The sequence below is a fragment of the Ovis canadensis genome, chromosome 3, assembly GCF_042477335.2.
Source record: "Ovis canadensis isolate MfBH-ARS-UI-01 breed Bighorn chromosome 3, ARS-UI_OviCan_v2, whole genome shotgun sequence".
NCBI lineage: Eukaryota > Metazoa > Chordata > Mammalia > Artiodactyla > Bovidae > Ovis > Ovis canadensis.
Window position 1 is genome coordinate 119,733,054 of NC_091247.1, and position 12,141 is coordinate 119,745,194.

Genomic DNA, 12,141 nt, shown 5'->3' on the forward strand with positions numbered 1-12,141 from the left:
GTTGCATTAACCATGCTTTTTATTCTTACCCACTAAAAATATTAATATTGTATATAAAATTTTTGGAAATGTTACTGTAAAGATCACATATAAAAAGTAAACATTAGAAATTTAAGGTCGCTACTATTATGTCATTATTAGTAGACTACTGTGAGCTACTGCTGAAGTCAGCTCAGGTTCGTATATGGTTTCTGACATGATAATTATAGAAATCATTCCTCTCCAAGAAAGCATTATGGAATATAACTGACATAAACTAATTATTATTGGATGCAATTTTATTTACTCTCGGTCACAGTCCTTGTGAAGCATCCCATAACCTAGTGAGACATTGTCATAGTCCCATGGGTGATGACAGTTGCTCAGATTCTTTTTCACCTTGCCTCAAGGGTTACCATGTAGAAGCATTACTATCAACGTGTCCGTTTCAAAGTCTACGTATTTGATGGGCTCAGACGGTAAAGAATCCGTCTACAATGCAAGAGACCTGGCTTCAATCCCTGGAGAAGGGAATGGCTACCCACACCAGTATTCTGGCCTGGAGAATTCCATGGACAGAGGAGCCTGGCAGGCTACTGCCCATGGGGTCGCAAAGAGTCAGAAAGGATTGAGTGACTTTCACTTTCACTTTTGCCTAGAATGATGTTTAAACACCTTTGTATGGGAAGTTTCTTTGCATTTACTCCCTAGAGTCCCTATACCTTGAATGCCCTTCTAGTCCCTCTCCATATTCATCCTTAAGCCATTCAGGATTAAGCTTTTTCTTCTATACTCAAGGAAGAGTAGAATCTCACAGTTAGAAGAAGCCTACCTCTGATTCAATTGTGGATCTGTTATGCAAGTTCCTGTGACAGCTCTAGCTTCTCTAAATCCACTAATGACAAACTACCTATATCTAGATATAGTCCACTTTTAAAGTTCTTTAAATGATCAAGTAAACATTTTATGAATCTCCACCTAGTTCCTACTTATACTCCCAAATTTTACAACATAAAAGTAAGTTGCATATGACAGCTTTTATTAGAAAAATATCATGAACTCATTAGCTAATATGTCTACGGCAGCAAAATCTGGAGTCATTTGCTGTATTTAAAAACCTACTCCAAATGAAAAAGAATAAAAATAAATAAATAAAAACCCACTCCATCTTTTTGTCAGTTCCTGTTCTTCTCAGATCAACACAAATTTACATAAATTTAATAAAAAACAGTGACGTTAGTATGATATACAATTTAAGGCAAAGCCAGTAGCCCTCTTTTTCCATAACATCTTGTCACACCTACATCTCGCTTATTAGAAATGTTTACATGTGGCTTTAAATGGATCTTAGAGGCCATTTATTCTCTTTTTTTTTAATTTACGAAGAAACTGAAGGGTAGGTATGGAAATATTTGCCTAAAGCAAGTGGAAATCAAAGCTCCCACTAGATGCCCTGTACTGATTTGTGTCCCATTACAGAAATTCTCTGTCCATCATACTTTTGACCCCTATTACATAGCCTTCCTCTGACTCTCTTATGTTGTCTACCTTTCAATCACCTCCTCTAGAGTTCACTCTTGAAGCCAGAGATCTTGCTTTATTGATCTTTCTACTCAACCACACTAACAACAAAGCAAACCTGCCATAGATTTAACTTAATTGAACATTCTTAAATAGAATGAATATATTTCCAATGGAGAACCTATCAGAAATGCTTATAAATACCCACTGTTCCTTTTATTTTTAAAATATAAAGCACAGTTTAATGAGTATTTCCAAGTGAACATGCATGCAGCTCTCATTCTGGTCAAGACAGGACACTCTCAACGCCTCAGAAATTCTCTTCCACCATCTAGCAACCCAGCCACAATCCATACCTTCCCCTAAAGCTAGCTACTGTCCTTATGTCATTTTTTTAAAAAAATCAGAGTGTAATTGCTTTATAACGCTGTGTGAGTTTCTGCTCTACAGCAAAGTGAGTCGATTATATGTGTCCAGCACCCCTCCCTCTTGAGCCTTCCTCCTAGTCACCCCTTGCCGCCCCTCCAGGTCACCAGGGAGCACTGAGCTGAGCTATCCCCTCTACAGCGGCTTTCCCCTGGCTAGCTATTTTACGCATGGTAGTGCTACTCTCTCAATGCGTCCCATCCTCCTCACTCCAAACCATTCCTTTTAAAATCTGTCCTAGTCCTCATTGCTATTTCATTTTGAATGAGCTAAATGTTATGTTTTGAAATTATATAAGGAGACTTCACCTGGATATATCTGCAACCATTTTGTAAGAATTTGCATAAAGTCAGTGAATGAAGTGTGTTTCTAACCTCTCTCTATATATGTATGTATTAAAATGATGCACTTGCAAATGTGTTCAGTACCTCATTCATTTAGCAAAAAGTCAGTTCATACTGTGAACCCATGATAGTAAGATTTACTCCAGTCCAGACACCTTAAACACACGCACTCAACTCTAGAATGTCCTCTGGGGTATCTGTTGGTTGTCTTTAGCAATCATTGACTTGTCACTGCTGACTGAAGGAATGTGCCTGAAAGGTCTTTCTTTAACTTTTACTCTCTCACTCTTCTTTCTTTCTCCCCCACCCTCTTCCACCCTTTCTTCCCCTCTTCCAGTGGGTTGGGGACTTTGCAAATCCAAAGTTTCTTTCTTTCATTGTTATATGTCACATATGCACACATAGATATAATTCTAAATCTTAAGTTACTTTTCTTGGTCTTATTTTACTTGAATTCACAACTAGCTCTATCAGATTCCTTAATACCTGTGAAATATCCAGCATAGTACCTGGCAAATAGGAGACAGTCTTCTAAAGTTATCTCATAGTATATATGCCCCATATTTTACATTGTTCTGAGATTCAGCAATTACTTTAAGAAATGTAGTGCCTATGTCAAAGAAAAAAAAATAGCACGTTTTGAAATTTCATCAGACCAGTTCTAAGCCAAAGACATAGATTCTCCAAGAATATTGTTTTCCTGTTCAGTCAACCACATATTTCTTTAATGACAATCAGTTGGCCTAAAAACTTGAATGTTATTAGGACTATTTGGCAGTAGGCGCTGGGTAAATAAATTCATGTTTCAAATTACAGATTTAAGGTATTGCTTGAGAAATACAAGTTTGTGACTTTTGGCAGTCTCACTGTGACATTCTCATCTTAGATACAATGGAAAGTAGTTTTAAATGATTAACATCACAATGACCTATGGATAACCATGTACCTTACATTATATTTCATTTTAATTTTTCTTTATTATAACCTAACTCTGATAATAGTGATGGTTCTGATTATGAACTGACAAAATTTTAGAACTCAGACTGACTGAAAGTCTTTGGTTGGAAGCTTCCTACACGTTTTCTTAGAAAATTTAGATTTCTTTTTCTCGAAAAATAAATATCCAGACTCTAGGAAGACAATTTTTTTCTTCATAATGGGCAGCAGGAAATACCATATCATTTCTAGGAAAAAACAGTAGAGGTGACTTGATGGTTTTGTTTAATATTGCTTTAGAAATTGACATACTGCTTGCCGTGAAAGTGCTAGAGAAAAGAGGGACTCCTCTGTAACTGCTATTGAAAATTTCAGAGGCAACTTCCAAGCCCCGGAATAATGGGCTGTGTGCACTTTGTTTTTCAGTGAGCCCAACCAATCTTTCTCAGTTTAACCTTCCTGGGCCCAGCATGATGCGCTCAAACAGCATCCCAGCCCAAGACTCGTCCTTCGATCTCTATGACGACTCCCAGCTTTGTGGGAGCGCCACATCTCTGGAGGAGAGGCCACGGGCCATCAGTCATTCAGGCTCATTCAGGGACAGCATGGAAGAAGGTAGGCATGGGGGAAATAAGGATGAAGCTGGCTAACTCAGACCTGAAAGCTATCATATCTATCACTCATGTCAAAAGGATGCCTTCAAGAGTAAATCAAGTAGGGTAGTTCCATTTCGGGAGCCCTGAAACTTGAAGATGTTTTAGTCTATATTACCTTCTGTTTCTTTATGTGTTTGGAAATATGACAGAAATAGTTTAGATTAATACTTGGCTATAGAGCAGTTCAGAATAAATCTGGTGTTCTCCTACACAAACCTGGGCAATTTTAGAGACTATTTGCTTTGGTTTGCCAAATATAAAAGTGAATGTTTCATTTGACACATTGATTAAAAACCATAAAAGATACATAAACCAGAAAAAATTCTCATGTGAAACAACCACATGCTGCCAACTTTTATTCTCAGAAACTCTCTCTGGTGTTAGTTTTTATTATCATATCGTTTAAGAATTCATAGTGCACCTACATTTTGCTTTATAAGTTATATTTCCTTTATCTGTTACACTAAAATTCTCACCTGACCTAATAAATGTCTTTATAGTTGTAAAATTCTACGTGAACATTGTATAACAAATACTCTTTGAAAAACTCAGGAGGCTTGATTTTCGAATGTATATAATTTTCTAAAGTGTATAACCCCAAATGTCAAATTTGATAATAATGTTTGAGAGATTTTCCTCTTTGATTTAATGAATGATTTTTAAATGCTCACAAAGGAAAATTGTGACATACATTTTATAAAGCACTTTTCGTTAAGAATAAAACAAAGGTAAACATAGAAGTCCAAATTGCTTAGAATAAAATTAGAGGCAGTCAGCTATACTATCCTGGGCCTCGGTCAGTTTTTATAACAGAAAAGACTCGATCTTGAAACATACTGGTCATCTCTCTATTTGTGGTATAAACTTGAGAAAGTTTCATAACTTTGTTACGTCCGATTTCTGCGTTTGTAATTTCTAAGGATGAAAACACAGTAAAGAGCAATTCTGTTCCTTTATTTTTCCCCTTCCTACCTTCTTATTTAAAACACCTTCTGACTAAAATTGAGGCAGCTGTGAAAATTGATGGTCTTCAGGTCATCGTTGTAGTATGTTTATTTACCAGGTGATTACTAAATCAGTTGACCGCAGTTGCCACTGCCTTTTGGGATATTAACCAAAGCACTGAATTCACTGTTACAGATAGTGAATTCTACCCTGAGAGCCTCCTGATAGCTGCAGATGTAGGCAAAATATAACAAGTCTGAAATGTAAAGTCATTGCATTTCTAAAATGGTTCTATCTCTCTTCACAGATAGGCCTTTTATAAAAAAAAATACTGGAAAAATGATGTGCTAAACATGCTCATGGCTTTCTATGTTGCTTCCCTGGCAGAGAGAATACTGTTTATATGCTTGGAAATTCTGACCTTCCTTTATGTGGATAAATAATCTGACCTTATAGCTCTCAAATTCATCGCTTTATTATCATTCCGCCTCTTCTCCTAGACCTCTCCAGACCAGGTGTGAGCACCCCCAGCGCTTTCTTAGAAGCCAGTACACTGCTCTCAATAGTATTGATGTGGCCCCATTGTGATTTTGTTTTTAGTTACATATATTTCTTTTTTTTTTTTTTTGAGCTCTGAGAATTGTGGCATTCAATTTTATAGTCCCAGCATCTAGCAAGGGCCTGTCACACTGTGTATACTCAACTGATGTTTCTTTAATGGATGAGTAGGCAGAAATAACTATATATTATCCCACAATGAAAAGAGCAAGAACTTTTTTACAAGTATAATTAAGCACAATTGCATCCTCCTTTGAGCTTAATACCTTGGACTTGCAGAAGTAATAAATCATTCTGTTAACTGATCGAGATGATATTTTTCTACACCTCCCCAAAAGACAGTATAAAATTTCCACTCTTAATTTCTAAGAGACACCCCCTTGAAATACATACTTTTCTATTACCAAAATTACGAAGAAACCATACTTCATTTAAATGAGTATAACAAGCTCATCACAAATAATGTTGAAATAATTTATTTCCCTGAACGCATATGGAGAAAAATACTGAAAATCAACCTTTGTTGTATAAAAAATGAAATAGAATAAAATACATAAAATTTTTTTATAAGCTTACACTTTCATAGTAACTTAAGATGTCCTTGATTTTCTGTTAATTATTGCATGAGAGCTTACTCTGTTTTGAAATATGTGCATGGCATACTAGAAGGGCTTACATTTGTCAATTTTGCTTTGTAGATGATAGAGGAAGTACTTTAGGGCAAAGGTATGGGACCTTTCCATGGCTGAACATTTGGATCTCTAAAAATTGACAGCAGGCTTGTCCTCAGACTCTTATGTTATTTTTATTTCCTTAACCGCCTCTTCTTCATTTTTCAGTAAAGGCCTGGTGCTTCTGAGCAGACACCCTTATTTTACCTCTTGTTCTTTTTTGCTCCCTTCAGTTCATGGCTCTTCATTGTCATTGGTCTCCAGCACTTCTTCTCTGTACTCCACGGTAAGTGTCGGCTGTAATGAAAAACCTTTTGCCTTTGCCAGCCTTTGTTAAATAGGTTGACATTTACACAGAAGTTCCACAGTGACGTAAAGGTGTACTCTAAGCTCTTGCATATCCGGTAAGGAGGCAGGTACTCTACCAATTCTTCTATAACACACTTGTATTTGTAACCAGTGAGTGGATGAAAAACTGAACTTCATAAAACCTGATGGTTTATGACTCAAAACCCTTAAAACCATGTACTGTTCTCCATCATAACTTTATCATACTGACCACATTTCTTTGTTTGGTTCTCTGACTGGTAGTTGTTCTGTGGTATGTTCTGCGTTTTCTTTTTTTTTTATTTTTTAAGTTCATTTTATGAGAAAATTGTATTAAAGGGGTTTTAAACTAAATCTTCTTAAAGAGGGTGATTTTTAAAACTTAATTTCTTAAGAGAGAAATGCCGGTATATCAACTTATATTTCCAGTGTGTGAAATATATTTTGTTTTTACAAGTGTAAGTTTTCTGCCCAGTTACTATAATTTCATCCTTTTCTAAAAATTAGTCTACAGGGAGTTATGTTTTACAGAATACTTCCTTCATCCTAGGTACATTTTAGTTTATGAATCTCACTGAGGCTTAAACATTCTGCTGCTGCTGCTGCTAAGTCACTTCAGTCATGTACATTAAAAATTGTATTGAACTGGTTTTGTACTTTTAATCTACTTTGTATTGATTTAATAAGAGTGAGGGCTGAGTTAGTTCTTTCTGGATCCCTTCAGCATATTTCCTAACACGCAGCTAATAATAAAGCAAATATTTTTTAGTTAATAAATTTGAAAGGATAAATGAATGACCAAGAAAGGCTTGCAGAATAAAGAAACATCTAATATATTTTTATTTAGGAAAGCTGTTTTATACTGTTTACCATCCTTTAGGACATTGAGCCAGCTTCAAAACCATTATTTAATGCTAAGAAGTAATCATATTTCATCATATATCATCAATCTATACCTAACCCACCAAAAGAAATATAATATTAATAACCTGGCTCATTGCTTCCACTTTATGGTAACAGCTACCAAGTATTGCTAACCAAAGCATATGAAAGAAAGCAAAGATTAAAGAAAAAGTTCTGAAAAGTCAGCAAGTAAATGATTCTATACAGTACACATATACATGTATATAATTAATATGCAATAGTTATGCATGTAGTTAGTGTATGTAACTTATTCAGGGTTTTTGACTAATAATAACAATTGATGAATTTCTTTTTATACAAGTTTTGTAAATAACGTACAGTGCTCTTTTAAACATGCAGATTACTTATTGAGCTTCAGGTCTGTATAATCCTAGAAAGCCTAAAGCAAGATTTGGACAGAATAAACTGGCAGGAAATATTCAAAATGCCAGGGAAACCAAATAGGGTTAATCACACCATATGTGTCAAGGCAAACAACTTCTCACTTTCTCTCTGTCTATGAAATTGTCTTAAAATACTAATATATGTCTGATTCAAAAATCAAACTATATGAAACCTTGAAATTATTATAATTTTAAAATACTGAATCTTTACTTAAAGATTCACTTAACTTTAAAATAAATTTGAGATGTAAAACATTAAAGCTTTATGTCAGTGTTTATTTTTAAAACAGTTTTGCTATAAAGGCTCTTGGGATTCTATTAGGTAACTACTCTTTATATAACCACTGTCTTACTAAGTATTCAGTTCAGTGCAGTCACTCAGTCGTGTCCTACTCTTTGCGATCCCGTGGACTGCAGCATGCCATGCCTCCCTGTCCCTTACGAACTCCTGAAGTTTACTCAAACTTATGTCCATTGAGTAGGTGATGCCATCCAACCATCTCATTCTCTGTTGTCCCCTTCTCCTTTCGCCTTCAATCTTTCTTAGCATCAGGGTCTTTTCCAATGAGTCAGTTCACCACATCAGGTGTTTCAGAAGTTTCGGTTTTAGCATCAGTCCCTCCAATGAATATTCAGGACTAATTTCCTTTAGGATAGACTGGTTGGATCTCCTTGCTGTCCAAGGGACTCTCAAGAGTCTTCTCCAACACAGTTCAAAAGCATCAATTCTTTAGCACTCTGCTTTCTTTATAGTCCAACTCTCACATCCATACATGACTACTGGAAAAACTATAGTTTGACTAGATGGATCTTTGTTGACAAAGTAATGTCTCTGCTTTTTAATATGCTGTCTAGGTTGGTCATAACTTTTCTTCCAAGGAGCAAGTGACTTTTAATTTCATGGCTGCAGTCACCATCTTCAGTGATTTTGGAGCGCCCCCCAAAATAGTATGTCACTGTTTCCATTGTTTCCCCATCTATTTGCCATGAAGTGATGAGACCAGATGCCGTGATCTTAGTTTTCTAAATGTTGAGTTTTAAGTCAACTTTTTCACTCTCTTCTTTCACTTTCATCAATAGGTTTTTTTGTTTCTCTTTGCTTTCTCCCATAAGGGTGGTGTCATCTGCATATCTGAGGTTATTGATATTTTCTCCCAGCAATCTTGATTCCAGATTGTGCTTCATCTGGCCTAGCGTTTCTCATAATGTACTCTGCATATAAGTTAAATAAGCAGGGTGACAACATACAACCTTGATGTACTCCTTTCCTGTTTTGAAACCAGCCTGTTGTTCCATGTCCAGATGCAACTATTGCTTCTTGACCTGCATACAGATTTCTCAGGAGGCAGGTCAGGTGGTCTGGTATTCCCATCTCTTGAAGAACTTCCCACAGTTTGTTGTGATCCACACAGTTAAAGGCTTTGGCATAGTTAATAAAGCAGAAATAGATGTTTCTCATAACTGTCTTCCTTTTTCCATGATCCAACGGATGTTGGCAATTTGATCTCTTGTTCCTCTGCCTTTTCTAAATCCAGCTTGAACATCTGGAAGTTCATGGTTTATGTACCATTGAAGCCTGGCTTGGAGAATTTTGAGCATTACTTTACTAGCCTATGAGATGAGTGCAATTGTGCGGCAGTTTGAGCATTCTTTGGCATTGCCTTTGCTTGGGACTGGAATGAAAACTGACTTTTCCTGTCCTGTGGCCACTGCTGAGTTTTCCAAATTTGCTGGCACATTGAGTGTAGCACTTTCACAGCATCATCTTTTAGGATTTGAAATAGCTCAACTGGAATTCCATCACCTTCACTAGTTTTGTTTGTAGTGATGCTTCCTAAGGCATACTTGAGTTCTCATTCCAGGAGGTCTGGCTCTAGGTAAGTGATCACACCGCCGTGGTTATCTGGATCATGAAGATCTTTTTTGTATAGTTCTTCTGTGTATTCTTGCCTCCTCTTCTTAATATCTTCTGCTTCTATTAGGTCCATGCCATTTATGTCCTTTATTGTGCCCATCTTTGCATGAAATGTTCCCTTGGTATCTCTAATTTTCTTGAAGAGATCTCTAGTCTTTCCCATTCTATTGTTTTCCTCTATTTCTTTGCACTGATCACTGAGGAAGTCTTTCTTATCTCTCCTTGCTATTCTTTGGAACTCTGCATTCAAATGGGTATAGCTTTCCTTTTCTCCTTTGCTTTTCACTTCTCTTCTTTTCATAGCTATCTGTAAGACTCTCTCAGACAACCATTTTGCCTTTTTGCCTTTCTTTTTCTCGAGGATGGTCTTGATCTACTTCCTCTAGAATGCCGCAAACCTCCATCCATAGTTCTTCAGGCACACTGTCTATCAGATCTAATTCCTTGAATCTATTTGTCACTTCCACTATATAATCGTAAGGGATTTGATTTAAGTTATACCTGAATGGTCTAGTGGTTTTCCCTATTTTCTTCAATGTAAGTCTGAATTTGGCAATAAGGAGTTCATGATCTGAGCCACAGTCATCTCCTGGTCTTGTTACTATCTATCCCAGTGTTGTCTTACTAACTATTCATATTTTTAAGACTAGAGAAAATATATAAAAGAACAAAACCCTGTTTAGAAGAGGTGCCTATGCATAAAAAATACCCTGAGAGTTATTTTACTTTGCTTCATTTTATGTTTTCTGGAGAAATGAAAGAATTAAAAAGTAGGTCGGGTAGTTCTGCATCAGTTAATCAGAAAGTGTCGCAAAAAGAGAAATAGGAGGTAAGAGATTGTTTTTCATCCTTGGAGCTGCTCAAGGCAGTGAAGACTTGTAATGTTCAGCAATATTATGCATTCTCCAGCTTTTTTCAGATTGAGGGAGCTTCCCAAGTATAATGGCACATGTAACTCATTGTCTGGCATTTTTGCAGCCTGGTGAGAAGAAGAAAAACAGAGCTAGGAGTTTTCTACAGCTGAGGCCAAAACACCCCTTGAGGTCCTACAGCAGTGCTTGTTTCCAGCATCTGTAAAGCCTGTGTTTGCCAACCACTTTTTTCACCACTTCACCACTGGGTGTTTTACTGTTTTGCTGACTTGCAGCCCAATATACTTATTTAGTGATCATTAGGAAAAAGGCAACAAAATAGTAACTAATAAGCTGATTTTCTGTGGTTGTCAGTACAAGTAAATGTTTTTCCTGTAGTTGTGTTTGGCATTCTTTATGATTTATAATTCACAGAATAAAATTCCAACTCCTAGGTCTTGGCTAAAAATCTCTATGATTTCATGGAGTACAAATTTCCTAAAATCTGTATGAAAAAAAAAATATACTCTGTTACTTTTTCCTGCAATCACCTTTTAAAAATATAATTTTATAACTTGTGTTTGTGTTATTTGTTGTCTGGATCTTAAGGTAGCACCATCTTTTAATTCTATACTTTTAAAGATTTTAAGACGCAGTATATATCCATCAGTCAAATAACCTATGTTTTCAAAATATAATATGGTCTATATATAAATTAATATCATTTGCAGTCCTACAGTTCCTACTTTTACTATTAATTTATTTAATATCTTATATTTTATTATTATTACATTAGACCAAAATAACATTTTAAATTACACAGTATATTTATTATATTCTTTTATACTTGTGAAATGAATTAATACTCATTATTTATAGTTAAGTTCTTTTTCCTTTTATTTTTTACAGGCTGAAGAAAAGGCTCATTCAGAGGTAACAACCCAGCAGCATTTTTAGTTGACTATTTTCAATTACATTTAGGATGAAATGAATAGTTCTACCACCAGAGGGCTCTGTGATACAATCCATAGCTCCAACACTGCTGATCGAGGTGACCCAGCAATGATCAATAGTCTTGGATATTTCCTCTTAAAAGAAAGTGAAACTTAAGTTTTTAGAAGCAAACTCTCTTCTCACATTCTAGCTTAAGGTCTTAACTCAGCATCTATTAAGTTGTCTCTAGTAGTAATCACTTAAAAATCTTTGATGTCTGAATAAATATGTGGTCTCTTCCCCCACTGCTGAGACTAAGCACGTAGGATTGTGGCAAGTATCACATTTGAGGCACTAGGCCTCCACAATGCAGTTTGCTCCCAGTACTTTTCTGCTTCTGATCACTTGATGTCTGGTGCACTATGTTCTTCTAATCACACACTTCGTTACAATCACATGCAAATCAGATTGCAACCTGGAGAGAACATTCTTTTTCTTTCCCTTTGTTTGAAAGTTGTCCTTCCAAGGAGAGCAGAGGGACTTTAATGAGGCCTTTATTCACAATGTGCTAATGACTATTTGATTGGTTTTACCCTGAGCAAAGAAAAATGCATTGGCAATAGCCTTTGCAAAGTAACGCTTCCCTTTGAAGTTTTATTTTATCTGTCTTCTAGAGTAAAGTTTGTACTATTTTACTTTACAATATTTACAGTAAATTTTTTTATTCTCTCTCTATATATTACAATAAAAAATATTGAGAAAGTGTAAATTA

The 12,141-nt window shown here is 35.8% G+C and overlaps 1 protein-coding gene across 20 annotated transcripts in view; it reads left to right on the forward strand.

The window, feature by feature from the left end:
• Positions 1 to 12,141, forward strand: part of NAV3 (neuron navigator 3) — a 902,370-nt gene that overhangs the window by 815,427 nt on the left and 74,802 nt on the right. For all 20 annotated transcript variants that reach the window (XM_069584096.1, XM_069584098.1, XM_069584085.1 and 17 more), the window contains 3 exons: positions 3,633 to 3,821; positions 6,270 to 6,322; positions 11,346 to 11,369. In XM_069584096.1, the coding sequence (XP_069440197.1) occupies positions 3,633 to 3,821; positions 6,270 to 6,322; positions 11,346 to 11,369 (266 nt within the window). The remainder of the gene's footprint in view (positions 1 to 3,632; positions 3,822 to 6,269; positions 6,323 to 11,345; positions 11,370 to 12,141) is intronic.